This window comes from Ranitomeya variabilis, chromosome 3, assembly GCF_051348905.1.
Source record: "Ranitomeya variabilis isolate aRanVar5 chromosome 3, aRanVar5.hap1, whole genome shotgun sequence".
In the NCBI taxonomy this organism is placed as follows: Eukaryota; Metazoa; Chordata; class Amphibia; order Anura; family Dendrobatidae; genus Ranitomeya; species Ranitomeya variabilis.
Genome location: NC_135234.1, coordinates 759,982,339 through 760,003,518, shown reverse-complemented (window position 1 = coordinate 760,003,518; position 21,180 = coordinate 759,982,339). Strand labels below are relative to the sequence as shown.

Below are 21,180 nucleotides of genomic sequence, written 5' to 3'. Positions count from 1 at the left end.
ATTTAGCCCCAGGCAGCCTATACCCATCACATGCTGCAGATCCTAGCCATCTCTCAGCACTGTCCTTGCAAGTCCACAGACAAAGTACTAAACCCTCTTCCTCTTCTGGATAAAAGAAACTCCCCAAGCCAGGCCCCCTTCTCAAGCTGACATCACTTCCTGCTCCACAGCCATTGGATGAAGCTTCAGCTTGCAGACTTCCTGTCTTTGCCGCCCCGTGTAAAGGATCTGTCTATAAGATTTGGTAATACCGGGATCCTTCAGCACAATTTCAGGTCGTTTTCTCTGATTTCAGCTCAAAATGAAGAAGGAAAAAGCTAAAATGGAGTAGAGAATGCGTACAGGGGGCGGCAACAACCGGAACCAGCGACATAGAGCTTCAGCCTGGCAGGAAGTGATGTCACAAGGGGCGTGGTTTTGATAACTTTTCTTGCCCAGCCCAAGACCATGTGAAGTTTCGGATCAATAATGCACAAAAATAATCTGGGAAATTTAATTTTAAGGACCAGAGTGAAGCTTTTAATAACACAGTTGTACTAATAAGTACATTTTGTTTGCTTCTGAAAAATCCAGGAAAATCCCTTTAAGTCACATATAACCTGCAGATACATCGACATCCATAAGTGAAAACGGATATCGGCCGTCCTCCTCCTCAAGTCTCCACGACACTCTGTATACCTGACATTTAAGGCAGAAAACGCGCACGACGACTCGTTTAAAGAACGAGAGAACAAGAACCTTCATTTATTCACATTAATAAAATTGTCAATACTCCAAATTATAAAAAAATAAAATAAAATAAAGAAAAAAACTTCTATAAACTTGTTCTGATCGTCACATATAAACGTCGCTCACAGTTCAGTCTGTTACAGTCCAGGGATCGGCCGCAGGTTCTGCGCTCGCGGCTTAGGACAAGAACGCGCTGAAAAAAGTCGTCCGATCACTAAACCCCCACCAGGGAGCCCAAGAATCAACGAGTCCCGTTACTTAGTGGTTCTTTTTGGCCGCCTCTTTACTTGCGTTGATGAGGTGTGTTAGGCTGGAGAGGGGTTCGGCGGTCTTCAAGAACGAGTGCTGTCAGGGAAAAAATGGCGGACATTAAAATGGACAGGACGGATATAGCCGTAGGACTCCATTCACAACCAAAGCTGCACCAATAAATTTGCAGCTGTACGACTAAACAATGTTCGGGCCGAGCATGTGCTGTGATACTGCATGGTGATGGATGCAATGAATAAGATTTCAGTTAAGGGTCTGGGCCCCCCCTGTGCCTCCCTGTCCAACACCTCTGCCCCCTATACCGCCACTTCAGTCACTGCAATCGCAGGCTGTGGATCCGCACCGTGTGGAGTGCGCCGGGTTCTGTATCTCTACTATGGAGGATCTATTAATACGTGATGAGCTCAGCGCCCCCCGTCAGTCACCAGAACACAAGCCGTTCTGCAGGAGAAGCCACCTGCTCAATGCAATATGGTCGGAGGAAGGAAAGCCAAGCATCCTGCACCACACAGCGATCTAACCCAACCTCCCCCGCTGCAAAGCTGCACACAGCCTCATCCACAATGCAGGCGACTGTACCAGGCGGCAAACCCCAGCAAAATACACTTATCAACAGTACGCGGGGTACAAAGCCTCACCTGCAGGAGATCTCTGGCCGATCCTCTCTTCTCCACATCCATCTCCAGGCATTGATTCAGAAAGTCCTTGAAAGTAACAGACAACTTCTCCGGTTCCTGCAGTTCTGGGGTCCCATTAGTGGCAATAAGGTAAAGTGCCTGTGTACAAAGTCACCGGTCAAGGCACAACAAATACTGCCCTATGTACAAGGATACAACTACTATAATACTGCCCCTATGTACAAGAATATAACTACTATAACACTGCTCCTATGTACAAGAATATAACTACTATAATACTGCCCCCTATATACAAGAATATAACTACTATAACACTGCTCCTATGTACAAGAATATAACTACTATAATACTGCCCCTATGTACAAGAATATAACTACTATAATACTGCCCCTATGTACAAGAATATAACTACTATAATACTGCCCCTATGTACAAGAATATAACTACTATAACACTGCTCCTATGTACAAGAATATAACTACTATAATACTGCCCCCTATATACAAGAATATAACTACTATAATACTGCCCCTATATACAAGGATATAACTACTATAATACTGCTCGCTATGTGCAGAACTATAACTCCTATAATACTGCTCCCTATGTGCAGAACTATAACTCCTATAATACATGGCATCACTTACTCTGAGAGGATTCTCATTTAGGTATGGCGGCTCCCCTTCCACCATCTCTATGGCCATGATCCCCAGAGACCAGATATCCACTTTCGGGCCGTAAGCTTTGCGTGTTACCACTTCAGGAGCCATCCAGTATGGAGTGCCGACCATTGTGCTGCGTTTACTTTGTTCCGGGGTGATCTGGGCACAAAACCCAAAGTCCGCTAGAAGAAGATGACACTAGTGATACAATAATGCCGCCTGCTATATCGCGGCTCCTGTGGGTAAACAGTATAACAATAAGTCCTGACTTCCTATTGCATTGTACTTATGGCTGCAGTTACAATGTGTTTCATTGTGATGGGAACATTAGTCTATTAGCTCGTAGGGTGAAGGGCCGTCCCTCTCCTAACACTATGGGGGCAGCCTGCGGTCACATACTTAACTTCACGGACCCGTCCATGCCCAGCAGGATGTTGTCGCTCTTTATGTCCCGGTGGATGACTTGGTTGGAGTGCAGGAATTCTAAAGCCTGAAGACACTGCGGAAAAGAGAGAACAGTTCACACTGTGCAGCCGAGACAGACATACAGCACATGACATATGGACACTCGATAACCCGCAAAAGCCCCCGGTAATCTCATCTTTGCGGGGATTGTGGTCAAATCAGGACACAATTTCAGGGACTTATCTGACCTATTAATATGGGCATACAGGTAATAGAAATGTTACACTAGTGCTACCTGTATGTCTCATTTTAATGGTCACATAGATGCCGATACAGTTGAAATCAATAATGGAGGAGAGGGTGTCAGATGACGCTCCCATCATTCCCCTCTGTCTCTGACACAGTGGGTGCGCTATGACGTCACTTCATCACGTACCTGCTGTGTGCCGGGTCCGAGCAGTGGCTGATACCGGAGTAGAGCCGGGATCAACGGGGGAACGAGGAGGAGAGGAGAGTATTGTGTTTTGTTTTTTTTTTCATATATCGGTGAGTGAATCCTGGTGCCCATAATACTATAGGATTGCAGGGCTGCAGTATACTCTACGCGGCGGCTGCAGTATACTCTACGCGGAGGCTGCAGTATACTCTACAGTTCGCGGAGGCTGCATTATACTCTACGCGGAGGCTGCAGTATACTCTACAGTACGCGGAGGCTGCATTATACTCTACGCCGAGGCTGCAGTATACTCTACAGTTCGCGGAGGCTGCATTATACTCTACGCGGCAGCTGCAGTATACTCTACGCGGAGGCTGCAGTATACTCTACGCGGAGGCTGCAGTATACTCTACGCGGAGGCTGCAGTATACTCTACGCGGAGGCTGCAGTATACTCTACGCGGAGGCTGCAGTATACTCTACGCGGAGGCTGCAGTATACTCTACAGTACGTGGAGGCTGCATTATACTCTACGCGGAGGCTGCAGTATACTCTACGCGGAGGCTGCAGTATACTCTACGCGGAGGCTGCAGTATACTCTACAGTACGTGGAGGCTGCATTATACTCTACGCGACGGCTGCAGTATACTCTATATGACTATGGGCAGTGCTTTATGCTATATAGGACCTACATTTTACTGTATCGAGGACTATGGGGAATACATTATAGTGTACGAAAAACTATGGGGAGTGCATTATACTATATGTAGGACCATGAGGAGTGTACTATACTATATGGAGGACTATGGGAACTGTATTATACTATATGGAGGATAATGAGGAGTCTATTTTACTATATGGAGGACTATGGGGAGTGCATTATGCTATCTGGAGGACTATGGGGTGTATTATACTAAACAAGCAAAATGCTGCTTATTCATCAACTGATTGGATTATTTATGCCAGGACAAAAATCATTGCTCTCGGCAGCACATCACCCAGTGAAAACTGCAGATGTGCTGCTGCTAACATGATCCTGTATGGGGACCGATTGATCTATTAGTGATTGTTCTGTCCCGATCATTGTTCCTCAGACGGTGGAGAGAAGCCGGGAAACAAGCACAGTACTACTTCAATATTGTCGACCACTCTCATTTCATGGTCTGAACTTAATGCACGTAAATACAACAGAGATGCTTCTGTGTGATGTGCAATATGTGAGCATTTGGGGGCCACACTTTAAACTTTTAGCCAGGGCCCCAGTTTGCCTAAAACCGGCCCTGCTCAGGAGTACCAAGATGGCAGCTATTGGGACCTTCATTAGACTGCAAGGCTGCCATGATGAGCTATCCAAGGACGCTCACCGATCAGCAGCAGCGGTCACAGCTGCATTTACAGACGCAGCAGTATAACACAGCCGGCATGTGCTCGGCTCCTGAACCCCCTCCATACTTGTAGACCGTTATGTCAATTTGCACTAAGAAGTTAATCAATCATTTTCTGATGACCCATTACCATTTGTTTACAGCTTGTATATTTAAAAGGTAAAGTATGTGCCCCCCCTAATTGCTCAGATCATAAACCAGTTGGAGAGATAAATATAAATACACAAAGATCTAGTATCATCATGGAGAACAGAGATGTGAGATACATTAGATAAATACATATACACTATAAAAGATGGAAATAAAATGGTTCACCTCTCTGCACACCGCTGCTATCTGTCCTTCCGCCATGCAGGTCTCGGTGACTACGTCCGTGAGCGACCCTCCCGCCAGGTACTCCATCACCACCCACAGCTCCTCCCCGACCAGGTAACTGCAATCACAGCGATCGTGGATGAGTGCGGCCGTTCACATTGTGCAAATATCAACAGTATAGATTATTTATCAAGAAGAGAAAACCCCTTTAATAATCAGCAGATTATTGTCATCAGTCATTGTGCAGGAGGAGGAGGTGAGCTATGACATCCCCTATTGTGAATGGTGGATCCTGTGTTATCTACTGTATATAGAGGTGTTATCAGTCATTGTACAGTAGAAGGAGGAGGTGAGCTGTGACATCACCTATTGTGAATGGTGGATCCTGTGTTATCTACTGTATATAGAGGTATTATCAGTCATTGTACAGGAGGAGGAGGTGAGCTGTGACATCACCTATTGTTGTGAATGGTGGATCCTGTGTTATCTGCTGTATATAGAGGTTTTATCAGTCATTGTACAGGAGGAGGAGGTGAGCTGTGACATCACCTATTGTGAATGGTGGATCCTGTGTTATCTGCTGTATATAGAGGTTTTATCAGTCATTGTACAGGAGGAGGTGAGCTGTGACATCACCTATTGTGAATGGTGGATCCTGTGTTATCTACTGTATATAGAGATGTTATCAGTCATTGTACAGGAGGAGGAGGTGAGCTGTGACATCACCTATTGTGAATGGTGGATCCTGTGTTATCTACTGTATATAGAGATGTTATCAGTCATTGTACAGGAGGAGGAGGTGAGCTGTGACATCACCTATTGTGAATGGTGGATCCTGTGTTATCTACTGTATATAGAGGTGTTATCAGTCATTGTACAGGAGGAGGAGGTGAGCTGTGACATCACCTATTGTGAATGGTGGATCCTGTGCTATCTGCTGTATATAGAGGTGTTATCAGTCATTGTACAGGAGGAGGAGGTGAGCTGTGACATCACCTATTGTGAATGGTGGATCCTGTGCTATCTGCTGTATATAGAGGTGTTATCAGTCATTGTACAGGAGGAGGAGGTGATCTGTGACATGTATTGTGAATGGTGGATCCGGTGTTATCTACTGTATATAGAGGTGTTATCAGTCATTGTACAGGAGGAGGAGGTGAGCTGTGACATCACCTATTGTGAATGGTGGATCCTGTGCTATCTGCTGTATATAGAGGTGTTATCAGTCATTGTACAGGAGGAGGAGGTGAGCTGTGACATCACCTATTGTGAATGGTGGATCCTGTGCTATCTGCTGTATATAGAGGTGTTATCAGTCATTGTACAGGAGGAGGAGGTGATCTGTGACATGTATTGTGAATGGTGGATCCGGTGTTATCTACTGTATATAGAGGTGTTATCAGTCATTGTACAGGAGGAGGTGAGCTGTGACATCACCTATTGTGAATGGTGGATCCTGTGTTATCTACTATATATAGAGGTGTTATCAGTCACTGTACAGGAGGAGGTGAGCTGTGACATTACCTATTGTGAATGGTGGATCCTGTGTTATCTACTGTATATAGAGATGTTATCAGTCATTGTACAGGAGGAGGAGGTGAGCTGTGACATCACCTATTGTGAATGGTGGATCCTGTGTTATCTACTGTATATAGAGGTGTTATCAGTCATTGTACAGGAGTAGGACGTGAGCTGTGACATCATTTATTGTGAATGGTGGATCCTGTGTTTACTGTATATAGAGGTGTTATCAGTCATTGTACAGGAGGAGGAGGTGAGCTGTGACATCACCTATTGTGAATGGTGGATCCTGTGCTATCTGCTGTATATAGAGGTGTTATCAGTCACTGTACAGGAGGAGGTGAGCTGTGACATTACCTATTGTGAGTGGTGAATACTTTCCTCTCTCCCTTATTACATGAAATGCAAGTAACCCCCCAAATCTGACACTTCCTCCCCCCAATATAACCGCACCTGTCAAGATAGTTGACAATGTTTGGATTCTTGTTTTCCCTCATTACCAGGATCTCATTAATAATTAACTCTTTCTTTGGCTGCTGTTGTAAATTCATTTGCTTAATTGCCACCTGTACGAGGAAAACAAAAAATCATTTTAAGGAATTCGATAAGTAAATAGGGGCATGGATCAGAACCTTGTGGTTAATGGTGGACCTTGGTGCAGGTTATTCCCAGCCCCATGAGGGTTCTGAACCTCAGAAAACAAATAATGAGACCCCACAAGTGACTAGATGAACAGATGAGCAGTGGGAGATGGGGTGGTACAGGTTTGGGGGTTGGAGGGGGTCACATAAATGAAACACTCCTCTCCCAACTACACCCCATAGGACCGAGATGGATTCTTTACCTCTTGTCCTGTTGCCACGTCCAATGCAATGTAAACCGTTCCTGATGCCCTGCGAGGAACAAGAGACTAAAGGTCAAATACCAAGTGCTTAAAGGACATGTCCACCCAGAATAAAAAAAACTTCCAGTAACTTTAAATCATAGAGAAGACAACCTTGATTCGTCCTCATTCCTTCTTTAAAGTCATTTCTTTGTCATAGAGGTTTGTTCTAATATTTCCAACAGGACACACAATCACAATTCGGCTTAGCAGCGGTCGTTTCCTTTAGCTACCAGCCCAGGACGAGAACGCAGCGTTTGCCGCATTGGGACAAACATCAGGTGTGCACAGCTTATGGACCTGTGCAATCACCCACTGCCCCTCTTATGACTCTGATCTCAGCTTTAACCCTTTGAATTAAGTAGAGAGGGGAATCCATTTCCCCTTTGATCAAAAATCACTGTGAAGTGAATGTGACCCGACAGCCTGGAGTCCATTGAAGAAAGCCAGGGATGTCCGACCATAGATCCTGTTATGGTAAAGTGAGGTCTTCACAGATACCTGTGGAATACTAATATATAGATATCAGCCTGTACATTGTAGCTAAAATCTAAAACATGCCCCATTCGAAAAGAAGAAAAAAGAAGCAGCAGAAAAAGGAGAAGCAGAAAAGCAGAAAAAGAAGGAGCAGAGAAAAAAAGCAGAAAAAGCAAAAAAGCTGTAAAACAAGGAGCAGAAAAGAAGAAAAAGAAGTAGAAAAAGAAGCAGCAGAAAAAGAAGCAGCAGAAAAAGAAGCAGCAGAAAAAGCAGAAAAAGCAAAAAAAGCTGAAAAAGCAAAAAAAGCTGGAAAAGCAAAAAAGCTGCAGAAAATAAGCAGTAAAACAAGGAGCAAAAAAGAAGAGGTAGAAAAAGAAGCAGTAGAAAAAGAAGCAGCAGAAAAAGAAGCAGTAGAAAAAGAAGCAGTAGAAAAAGAAGCAGTAGAAAAAGAAGTAGTAGAAAAAGAAGCAGCAGGAAAAGTAGTAGTAGAAAAAGAAGCCTCAGGAAAAGAAGTAGTAGAAAAAGAAGCAGCAGGAAAAGAACAAGTAGAAAAAGAAGCAGCAGGAAAAGAAGAAGTAGAAAAAGAAGCAGCAGGAAAAGAAGTAGTAGAAAAAGAAGCAGAAAAAAAAGAAGGAGCAGAAAAAGAAGTAGTAGAAAAAGAAGCAGCAGGAAAAGAAGAAGTAGAAAAAGAAGCAGCAGGAAAAGAAGTAGTAGATAAAGAAGCAGCAGGAAAAGTAGTACTAATACATAGATATCAGCCTGTACATAGTAGATAAAAACTAAAACATGCCCCATTGGAAAAGAAGAAAAAAAGAAGCAGCGGAAAAAGGAGAAGCAGAAAAAAGCAGAAAAAAATCAGAAAAGCAGAAGCAGAAAAAGAAGGAGCAGCAGAAAAAAGCAGAAAAGGCAAACAAAGCTGCAGAAAAAAAAGCAGTAAAACAAGGAGCATGAAAGTAGAAGGAGAAAAAGAAGAAGTAGAAAAAGAAGCAGCAGGAAGTGAACTGTATTACAAATAATAATAGCAATAAACACAAACTTGTTTTTTAATGCACAAATGCAATGCATGGGGCCCTTTATTTTATGGTATTTTTCTCCTGTTTTTAATTCACACCTTTTTAAAATCTATATTTGTTTTACATTTCTTCTGCTGCTTCTTATTCTTCTGCATTATTTGTGAATAAAAAAGCAAACAAATAAAAAAACCTTTATTGTTTATTTATTTTTTATTTATCTCTTTACTTTGTATGCCAGCGTGGGCGTGATTTGGGATTTCTAAAATGACTTTGGATGTTTCATCCAGAGCAAATGTCCTCCAGTCACTCAGCGCACCTCCCATCCCTTATGACGTTATGTACGTTCGCTACTTTGCATCATTTTACAAAAACAGACATGCAAAGAAGAGCAAAAATGGGGGAATATATATATATATATATATATATATATATATATATATATATATATATATATATATATATATATATGTGTATATATATATATATATATATATATATATATATATATATATATATATATATATATATATATATTTCCCCCTCATATATATATATATCTCCTGCTCCTCAAAAGACAGGGGCTGGGCCCGATCTCCCTTTATCATACAGCTTCCTAAGAACCATTCACCCAGCTTTCCCGTAGCCCTGCATGGCATGGTATTGTGCAGGGAGGATGTACTGGGGGCAGATTTGGTGACTCACACATTTCACGAGTTGGATTCGTGTAGATTTCCCGTCCTCACATCCCATGACCCAGTTATGTCAGAGGGCACAGATAGTGCTGCCATGCGGACGGCCTCGCTTCTCCTGCCAGGTTCCACCGGGCCGACAGGAACACAAAGAGAACATTCATGTGGATAATCTCACGCAGGGCATTCCCCGACCGTGAGCAACTGCAGAATGCCCACTGGCCCGCGGCCAGCGCATACACAGGCATCATTAGCCGCGCTGGCACCGGGCCGCTCGCCGGCTCTCAGTGTGCAGGAATGTTATACTATTGCCACCATCTGCCAGGACAACTGCTAAATGCACCGCGCTGCATAGTCAGACATCACCCTCCGGCACCGCGACTGACGAGATACGGCGGCGGTCCACCAATATATCGTTCAAGGGTCAAAAACCTCCTCAAAACTCACATTCCGCCCCCTCCATCCCACCAGGAATCATCAATGCCCTCAATATTCATATTAACTAAATATCTGGGAAAGCTGGGTGGAAACCAAAGTGCCATAATTTCTGCTCCCACTCAGCTTTCCCAGAGTCGTGGGATGTCATTCAGGGAACAAAGAAAGCCTACTGGCTGCCCTGTCACTGGAGTTCCTATCCATCTTTTCCAATGCCCTGAAAGGCAAACCGGTCTTGATATGCAGAATTAATGCACATAAGGGTAAATGCTACACAAATAGTAAGTACTGAGTGGTCTGAGAAAGTTGAGTGAAGATAAAGTAGTTCCCATTTCAACTTTCCTAGAGGCCTGAACGGCAAACCCAGCTTGTGAGACAGCAATAGTGTAAAAGGAGGGCAAAGCCTGCACAAGTAGGGGGTAGTGGAGGGCTTAGAAAGAGGCCCCATTTTAGTCATTATCCAGCTTTCCCAGAGTCCTGCATGGAAAGCCTACCTCGTTACATAGCAATATTGTAATCATGGGTACAAGGATTGTTATTCAGAGGTCTGAGAAAGCTGAATGGCCATTTAAATAGTTACCATTGTGGAATCTACACAGCTGTCCTAGAGGCCAGAAAGGCAAAAGTAATTGGTTAAGCAGCAAAAACATAATAAAAAAAGGTAATGGCTGTCTGAGAAAGCTGTGCGACAACCAAATAGTCACCATTTCAGCAGATACTCAGCTTTCCAGGAGTCCTGAACTGTAAACATACGTAGTTATAAAGCAATATTGCAGTAGTTATAATCAGGGAGGAAGGTTGACAAAACTGAATGACAAATTGTTTGTGGTTACCGCTCATACCCAGCTTTCCAAGAGTCCTGAAGGTCAAACCTCACTCATTATGGAGTGGCATGAGTGGATAAATCTGCCACTCTGGGGTCTGAGAAATCTGTGTGATGATAACTAAACAGTCCCCATGTTAGTTATGACCCAGCTTTCCAGGAGTACTGAACGGCAAACCTACCCAGCTTTAAACCAGAGCTTATAATCAGGGGTAGGGGGAAGGGGGGCTCTGAAAAAGTTGAATCTTAAACAAGTTGCAATTACAGCTTCTACCCAGCTTTCCTAAAGTCCTGAAAAGCAAACCTCTCTCTTTGTGCAGCAAAAAATTCAATCTAAGGGTAAAGTATGTAAAAGCAAGCAAATTTGCCACTCAGGGATCTGAGGAAGCTGTGTGATACCTAAACATTCCTTAAGTTACTTACCCAGCTTTCCCGGAGTCCTGAATGTTAAACCTAGCTAGCTATAAAGCAATATTGTGATCAGGGTTCAGGGGTTGTAATTGGGGGAAGAAGGCTGACAAAGTTGAATGACAAATTAGTTGTGAATGCGGCATCTACCCAGCTTTCCTAGAGTCCTGAAATACAATCCTATCTCATTATGCAGTAAAAAATTAAATTTAAGGGTAAAGTGTTCATAAGCAGGCACATTTGCCACTTGGGGGTCTGAGAAATTTGTGTGATAATTAACATAGGGAAAACATTTAGTTATTACTAAGCTTTCCTGGAACCCTGAAAGGCAAAAAATCGACCTCATCATATAGAAATATTGTAGTCAGGGGCTGTCATTCACGGGACTGAGAAAGGTCCATGACACTCAAAATAGTTCCTATCCCAGCTCATGCACAGCTTTCCTAGAGCCCTGAAAGGCAAAACCGGTGGTAAGAGCTGCATGAGGCAGCAGCGATGGATGGATGAACGTCACTAGATCAGGAGGCCATTTATGCCACTCTCCCCAATATTAGTGTCAGTAGGCTGTGGTAAAGCCGGTGGTAATTATAGGTGCCGCCTTTGCCCCCCGATATAGGATCTTCCTGTGTAATCCTCCAGGTTGATTACAGGGGACGCCTTTAGCCCCCACAGTAGAGCTGCACGAAGCTTCACCAGGGTCCCGGTGCCCGAGCACCAATATGGCGGCGGGCACCCAGAGCACCCAGGCACCCGTCTCCTGACGTACTCACCCCTGCCCAATCTTCTCGAACCTCGTGTACTTTTTCTTGGGGTCCCCGACGCTGACGATGCTTCCTGCAGACACAGCAGAAGATATTGACGTACCTCCGCGTATTAACCCCTTCATCTATCACCATTACTCCTATCTGATTAACCTCCGTCATCCGACCCCCCCGCCCCACATTACGGATCACTTATGAGATACTTCCCCTTTAAAAAGGCCAGATATGTGCCGATCGGTCATGGTAATCCGCGTTCTAGAGGATTAAAGGGATCCCGCCTTAATAAGAAGCTGAAATTACAAGAACTAATAGCACTCGGGGCCCCTGGAAAACCCCTTTAACCCTTCATAATCAACCTCAGCCCCCAGACATAACACAATGGGATATTTCTTACCGATATTCATGCTTCCTCCCATATCGATGCCCCATTGCACAGAATCGGTAAAGTTATTTCCTAAAATACTCTGTGCTGCTGGCGAACAGTCCTCCCCCCCCCCCCCAAACCAATCCTTGACCTCCCCCCACTTGTTAGCATACCCCTCCTCTGATCATGAAGTCGACCCATTACATATTTCCTCTCTAACAATTCTCATGAAAAGGCATCTCCTGAAATCCTCTGTGCTGCTGGCAGGCCATGCTGCTTTCCAGACTGAACTGTGACCTCCCTCTTGCCTCCACGTCCCGTCCTCACATCATAACACCATCCCTTTAACACGTCTGCCCTCTATACGGTACACATTACAGCCTGTAATAACCAGACACGTACTTAATTTCTCTAGGATTTCCTCATCCGACATCTTGGGCTTTTTCTTGTTTTTGTCTGTTGCTTTTGCAGATGAGGCATCTGCCTGCGTCTCGCTGTTTTCCAGGGGTCCGGAGGGTGGTGGAGGGGTCTCGACTGGGGGTGGTACAGGCAGAATGACGGAGCGAGTGTGTACCTGAAGTAAAAAGACCCAGGGAAGAATTTATATCACAGGCGAGAGCTCAATGTCTAGAGGCAGCAGGTAAAGCCTCACATTTATATCGTCATCTGAACACTATAAACAGACTATTCATACCATGAGTATTTCGAGGAAAGCCCCCCCGGCACTACCAGAGGAACCCTGTGCATCTTTGGCTCGACCTCCGTGTCAAACTATTAAAAAAGGGGCTGAAGCCAGGGGTGAAAGCGATCCAATAGAATCATTGTGGACCCTCCTACGTAATTTACAGCACACAAATATGGTGATCAAAGCATCACTTTCTATCAATGCAGAGTAATGTGAATAGAGAAACTTTACATGCAACAGGAGAAGGGATCAGAGGTTCTATTAATGTTTCATCCAGTCCAACTGCTCCAGACAGAGAGACCCAAATCCAATTATCAGCCCAACATGAAACTCCACAAACCGTCATTTCCCAGTATCATCCTAATTACAGCAAGGTTCACAGTCTGCAGATTACATAGGGGAGACAAAGTGCTGACATAATTGATACTGCTCCCCATCTACAAGAATATAACTGATATATGGTAATACTCCTCCTATGTACAAGAATACAACTGCTATAATATTCCTATGTACAAGAGTATAACTACTATAATACTGCTCCTATGTACAAGAATATAACTACTATAATACTGCTCCTATGTACAAGAATATAACTACTATAATACTGCCCCCCATGTACAAGAATATAACTACTATAATACTGCCCCCTATGTACAAGAATATAACTACTATAATACTGCCCCTATGTACAAGAATATAACTACTATAATACTGCCCCTATGTACAAGAATATAACTACTATAATACTGCTCCTATGTACAAGAATATAACTACTATAATACTGCTCCTATGTACAAGAATATAACTACTATAATACTGCTCCTATGTACAAGAATATAACTACTATAATACTGCTCCTATGTACAAGAATATAACTACTATAATATTGCTCCTATGTACAAGAATATAACTACTATAATACTGCTCCTATGTACAAGAATATAACTACTATAATACTGCTCCTATGTACAAGAATATAACTACTATAATACTGCTCCTATGTACAAGAATATAACTACTATAAACCTGCTCCTATGTAGAAGACTATAACTACTATAATACTGCTCCTATGTACAAGAATATAACTACTATAATACTGCCCCTATGTACAAGAATATAACTACTATAATATTGCTCCTATGTACAAGAATATAACTACTATAATACTGCTCCTATGTACAAGAATATAACTACTATAATACTGCTCCTATGTACAAGAATATAACTACTATAATACTGCTCCTATGTACAAGAATATAACTTCTATAATACTGCTCCTATGTACAAGAATATAACTACTATAATATTGCTCCTATGTACAAGAATATAACTACTATAATATTGCTCCTATGTACAAGAATATAACTACTATAATATTGCTCCTATGTACAAGAATATAACTACTATAATATTGCTCCTATGTACAAGAATATAACTACTATAATATTGCTCCTATGTACAAGAATATAACTACTATAATACTGCTCCTATGTACAAGAATATAACTACTATATTACTGCCCCTATGTACAAGAATATAACTACTATAATACTGCTCCTATATACAAGAATATAACTACTATAATACTGCCCCTATGTACAAGAATATAACTACTATAATACTGCCCCTATGTACAAGAATATAACTACTATAATACTGCTCCCTATGTACAAGAATATAACTACTATAATACTGCCCCTATGTACAAGAATATAACTACTATAATACTGCTCCCTATGTACAAGAATATAACTACTATAATACTGCCCCTATGTACAAGAATATAACTACTATAATACTTCCCCTATGTACAAGAATATAACTACTATAATACTGCCCCTATGTACAAGAATATAACTACTATAATACTGCCCCTATGTACAAGAATATAACTACTATAATACTGCCCCTATGTACAAGAATATAACTACTATAATACTTCCCCTATGTACAAGAATATAACTACTATATTACTGCCCCTATGTACAAGAATATAACTACTATATTACTGCCCCTATGTACAAGAATATAACTACTATAATACTGCCCCTATGTACAAGAATATAACTACTATATTACTGCCCCTATGTACAAGAATATAACTACTATAATACTGCTCCTATATACAAGAATATAACTACTATAATACTGCTCCTATATACAAGAATATAACTACTATAATACTGCCCCTATATACAAGAATATAACTACTATAATACTGCTCCTATGTACAAGAATATAACTACTATAATACTGCCCCTATGTACAAGAATATAACTACTATAATACTGCCCCTATGTACAAGAATATAACTACTATAATACTGCCCCTATGTACAAGAATATAACTACTATAATACTGCCCCTATGTACAAGAATATAACTACTATAATACTGCCCCTATGTACAAGAATATAACTACTATAATACTGCCCCTATGTACAAGAATATAACTACTATAATACTGCCCCTATATACAAGAATATAACTACTATAATACTGCCCCTATATACAAGAATATAACTACTATAATACTGCCCCTATATACAAGAATATAACTACGGTACTATAATACTGCTCCTATGTACAAGAATATAACTACTATAATACTGCCCCTATGTACAAGAATATAACTACTATAATACTGCCCCTATGTACAAGAATATAACTACTATAATACTGCCCCTATGTACAAGAATATAACTACTATAATACTGCCCCTATGTACAAGAATATAACTACTATAATACTGCCCCTATGTACAAGAATATAACTACTATAATACTGCCCTTATACACAAGAATATAACTACTATAATACTGCCCCTATGTACAAGAATATAACTACTATAATACTGCCCCTATGTACAAGAATATAACTACTATAATACTGCCCCTATGTACAAGAATATAACTGCTATAATACTGCCCCTATGTACAAGAATATAGCAACTATAATACTGCTCCTATATACAAGAATATAACTACTATAATAGTTGTATAGAATATATGTTATTGTTGCACCCACCGACATTGTGTACACAGGACGTGGTGCGACAGCTGGAGGGGCAGTGGGCTCTTCTTCTTCATCATCATCATCTTCACATACTGGAGGTACATCAGGGACTTCAGAGACGGCTCTTGAATGCTGCAGTTACATTTACACTGATATTATTACATATAGTTGTGAGTTGGAGAAATTACCTCCTTGGTTATTAATTTGACCAGTGAACTTCTAACATTTTGTGGCCATGGATATCAGATTTGTAGGGTTCCCAGTAGGCCTCACATCGCGGTGTCATCACTCCCAACATTCCTATACCAGCGCAGAGTTCCCTAGAACAGCACATCGGCCTCCAGGAGCTTTTCTGACCTTTGTGGCGGAGTTGCTGCGGTTCCTTCCAGTTCTCAATAATATCAGTCACAGGTGATGGGAGAAGATTCAGGAGGAAGAAATGTCATGGACGGACTTGTTACCTCGCTGGCTCCTATTACAGGACCGCGCTGGTATCAGGAGCTCTGCACCACTGGCTGATCTGTCACATGGTAGTAAAGGGAGACGACATGGCGGGGCCGGAGGTTATATACTAGGGGCAATGGGGCCGGAGGTTATATACTAGGGGAAATGGGGCCGGAGGTTATATACTAGGGGAAATGGGGCCGGAGGTTATACACTGGGGGCAATGGGGCCGGAGGTTATACACTAGGGGCAATGGGGCCAGAGGTTATACACTAGGGGCAATGGGGCCGGAGGTTATACACTAGGGGCAATGGGGCCGGAGGTTATACACTAGGGGCAATGGGGCCGGAGGTTATACACTGGGGGCAATGGGGCCGGAGGTTATACACTAGGGGCAATGGGGCCGGAGGTTATACACTAGGGGCAGTGGGGCTGGAGGCTATATACTGGGGGAAATGGGGCCGGAGGTTACATACTAGGGGCAATGGGGCCGGAGGTTATACACTAGGGGCAATGGGGCCGGAGGTTATACACTAGGGGCAGTGGGGCTGGAGGTTACATACTAGGGGCAATGGGGCAGGAGGTTATACACTAGGGGAAATGAGGCCGGAGGTTATACACTAGGGGAAGTGGGGCTGGAGGTTATACACTGGGGGCAATGAGGCCAGATGTTATTAACCAGGGGAACAATGGGGTCGGAGGTTAGACACAGGGGAACAATGGGGCCAGATGTTAAGCACAGGGGGCAATGACATCCCACTATGGATCCTCCTTCCACCTGATCAAAAGCAGAAATTAAACCCCAAACTTCTCATTCTAAAAGATTCCACTAGAAATACTTCATGAAAATGGAAATCCCCAAACAGAGGAATTAAAAACACCCAAGGCGACGGCTGCCAAGATCCTGCGGCTTTGGCAGGATTAACACTTGGATAATCCTCCTTCAGGTTCTTACATAAAATATGGTTATCTTAAGAGGGTGGTCAAACATGGACACTTATAGTCATGGGAAAAACTTAAAAAAACAAACAAAAACCAACTCATTGTAGTCTACGGCTTTATGTATCGGATTCGGGACACAACACACAGAACATCTGACCAGTAGAAACTCTTAAAATTAGGTAAATCCAATCTGAGATGAACAATAACAAAATGAGAAATTACATTGTGTCATTAATTATTTACCAAAAAAGACAAAATGCAGAAGCAGTATGACAAAAATTAAGTACACCCTTAGGCCAGGTTCATACATCCGTACTTGGACCGGCCGCAGGTCTCCTGACCTGAACTCAGCCTCTCACATCCATGAGTACTACTCTCCTGTCCGGACTCTTGGCTCCCTCCCCTAGGGTGTAAGCCCACGCCATGTTCCTGCTGTGATCCAGACACTAGCTTGGACATCACCCAGTGCCCTATAAAGCCAACTCAGACAACCATGTGAGCTTTGCACTCAGTTCCACGTGTTCTTCTGGCGTTTGCCTTGCCAACCATTTCTCTCATCTGGCTAATTATCTCTTCTGCTTGTTTATCGTATATCTGCATTTACTGTCCGGCTCAGACCTGCAGTTAAACATTTGTTTGCTGCAACTAAAACAAAAAACTCTTCTTTGCGATACTGGTACTGTTCACACTACAATACTGCTGCAACTGTGTGTAATATTTTCTGCAGGCTACTATCCAGTGTGCTTAGTCATCTGTTGTATATGTCGCTACCATTGATGATCTGTCTGCTGAGAGCAGGAAACTCTGCCATTTGTTTGCTGCCTTGGACTGTTGTCTTGACTATAGGTCTACAATTCCTATGAATATCCAAGCCTCCTGCCTCTGTGTCTTCTAGTGTTTCCTGCCTGCATACACTGCTGTCCTGGTCTTTGCTCATCCATATGGTCACCAAGTCCGCCATCAGCTTATGTCCGCCTTACTCACAGTGACCCCTGGCTTAGAGAATCCCACTCATCAGGTGGGCACATAACAATGAGGCCGTGGACACATAGACAAGACAGAAAGTGGGGGTCCGAGACAGTGGGGGCCTGAGACAGTGGGGGGGCCCCGAGACCATGAGAGCCGAAGAAAGTGATACCACAAGACACTTTTCATCCAGGCAACTGAATGGAAAACATAAATTTTCCATCTCAATGGTTTATTTCCATCTGTTACAGTGAGAACAGGAACCAAACAGCTCAATGTACAAAACCCATTTCTGGCCGCCCTTCGTCTCAGGAACGGCCATCATAAGCTCCATCCATGGAGTCTGTCAGGTTCTTCATCTTTTTGGGCAGCGCCAGGCACAGCCCCAGACACAGATCAGAGAGGAGACTGTTCTCTTTCATCGTAAATCTCCTGTATAAGAAAGTCCACAAGTCCTCACTAGGGTTTAGGCCCGGTGAGGACAGGACCGGGTCATTATCCTTTCATCGTTAAGACCTTTCCTGGCCCCCGAGCAGTGGAGACTTCGATGCTGTGATGGACACTTATCCTGTAGAACAATCCTGGATTTCTGGAGAGATGAAGACTTCTTCCTGCTCCACTGCAGGAAGAAAGCGTCTTTTAAACACCGTCAAGAGGTTTGGGAGGTGATTTTGAGTCCATCTTGAACCCAAAAAGGTCCAACTAGCTCCTCATTAATAATCCCAGCCCATAAAAGTGCCCACCTGCTGGCGTATGAGGGGAAGTGGAGGCCTGTGCTCGTTACTGATCCAGCCACGGCCCATCCATTTGGACTGTTCAAAGTCAGTCATCTCATCAGTCCATAAAACCTGTGAACAATCAGTACGAGATTCTTCTTGGCCCAGTCTTTACATTTCCACTTCTGTGTTTTGTTCAGTGGTGGTCGGGTTCAGCCTCCTCACCTCGGCCATGTCTCTGAGCAGTGAATACCTTGGACTTCAGGGCCTTCTAGGGAGGCTGCAGTTCTGGAATATGACAGCTCTGGAGGATAAAGGCTTCTGGTCACTTCACATCTGAATCTTCTTGTATCTTTACCAGTTAATCTGCGGGGGGGGGGTTTCTCAACATTTTTTTGCACACTGCTGACTGTTTGCATCAAAACTTTTGCAGGGTCTGTGATCGCCCCAATATCCCAGCAATTTCAGGAACTGCATCCTCCGTAAGACGTGTAAAAAAAAAAATTTAAATTTCTAAGTCAGTTAAATCTTTTTTTTAGCTTATTTTGCCTAACGAAAACAAGCTCCTAATAATTCTGAACACCCCAGAAATGACAAAGAACCCAAGAGCAACAGCTCAGTCTCTAAAGGGCTCAGTGAGCAAGTTATATATTCAGGTCTTTTTCTAACTGTACGGTCATGAACTTAAACATGTATGGTTTATTTGGACAGATTTCCAGGAGAAAGTCTTTTTCGGAGAAGATCATTGCATCTTGGCTAAAGTTTGCAAAGCTGCATGTGAACAAACCACAAGACTTCTGGAACAATGTCCTTTGGAGAGTCGATGTTGGACCATAATACCCTGAGACATGTTCTCACCCTATCAGCACGATGGTAAATTAGTGATGATTTGGGCTTTGTTTGCAGCCATAGGACCTGGCCACCTTGCAGTTATTGAGTAAACCATGAACTTCTCTGTATATAAAAGTGTTCTAGTGTCAAAAGTGAGGCCGTCGATCCAAAAAAACAAAAGCTATAAAAGAGAACGATGTGAGAGTCTGATAAAAATCATACGGGAAACCATTGGCTGCTGAAAGTGGTTTTACAAGTCATGGAGTCATGGGGTGTACTTACTTTTTTCACCCACAGCTTCTTCATTTTTAGGCTAATTTTTGGAAAATTAATAATGACACGACGTAATGTGTCGTCTGAGGTTGTAAATAGCGGATGCACAGAATTCATAGAGGGTGTACTTAATTTTCAGATTAGATTTCTATGCCTGAAAACTTACCGTACTGACAGAAGCCTTGTAAACCTCAAGTTCGTTATCTGCAGGGAAATAAGACAACTCGCTGTTACAAAGTATCTAGATGCCAGGCCGCACATCGAAATGCAAAGTGGATGATGAGAATCTAAATAGTCACAGATACATTTCTCTACTTTGCTCTTTTTTTTTTACCTCCATAGTTTACACTTCCCCTCCCCCATTGGCCAAGCACGTTTTGCAGAGAACAGAGGAGATCTTTCGATCAGACTTCATTAATACAACGAAGTGTCGGTTTACCAGAAGTAACAGAGGCATTAACATTATCTGCCTATTCCTGATACAAATAGAAGAAAATATTGTTTCTGTCTTCTACGACTGTGGTCTGCACGACTGGATGGCATCATTCTGCAAACATGACCCTTCAGAGCCATCCCGGTAGCGGCATCAGCTGCGGGAAAGCTTCCAATACAAATAATGCGGACACGTCTGAGGCCGACCACAGAGCGAGGAAGACGAGGAGGGGGAGCGCTCATGACTCATATCGGAAACAATTACAATCTATTGCTCGACTCGTAAAAATCCCAGTGCAAAGAAATAACACAAGACAGCTAATCAGAACTGTCAGGGCGTATATCAAATGTGCTGACAACGCGAAGGTAATGTGCAGAATATAAAGGGAAAATATAAATAGATATCTGGTAATGATTCTAGAGCCAACATCCTTTGTCAGGTGTGAAAAAAAATAACTACTATAATACTGCCCCCTATGTACAGGAATATAACTACTATAATACTGCCCCTATGTACAAGAATATAACTACTATAATACTGCCCCTATGTACAAGAATATAACTACTATAATACTGCCCCTATGTACAGGAATATAACTACTATAATACTGCTCCTATGTACAAGAATATAACTACTATAATACTGCTCCTATGTACAAGAATA

General features: G+C 42.7%; 1 protein-coding gene across 1 annotated transcript in view; it reads right to left on the bottom strand.

The window, feature by feature from the left end:
• Window positions 1-728: 728 nt before the first annotated feature.
• The window catches only part of PAK1 (p21 (RAC1) activated kinase 1), a 41,169-nt gene continuing 20,717 nt past the window's right edge, over window positions 729-21,180 (bottom strand). Inside the window, exons 5-15 of the mRNA XM_077298708.1 lie at window positions 20,251-20,288; window positions 15,925-16,044; window positions 12,616-12,787; window positions 11,859-11,922; window positions 7,205-7,253; window positions 6,814-6,926; window positions 4,840-4,957; window positions 2,699-2,798; window positions 2,285-2,481; window positions 1,638-1,775; window positions 729-1,074 (exon numbers count right to left, since the gene is read on the bottom strand). Of these exons, the coding sequence (XP_077154823.1) occupies window positions 988-1,074; window positions 1,638-1,775; window positions 2,285-2,481; window positions 2,699-2,798; window positions 4,840-4,957; window positions 6,814-6,926; window positions 7,205-7,253; window positions 11,859-11,922; window positions 12,616-12,787; window positions 15,925-16,044; window positions 20,251-20,288 (1,196 nt within the window). The 3' untranslated portion in view covers window positions 729-987. The remainder of the gene's footprint in view (window positions 1,075-1,637; window positions 1,776-2,284; window positions 2,482-2,698; window positions 2,799-4,839; window positions 4,958-6,813; window positions 6,927-7,204; window positions 7,254-11,858; window positions 11,923-12,615; window positions 12,788-15,924; window positions 16,045-20,250; window positions 20,289-21,180) is intronic.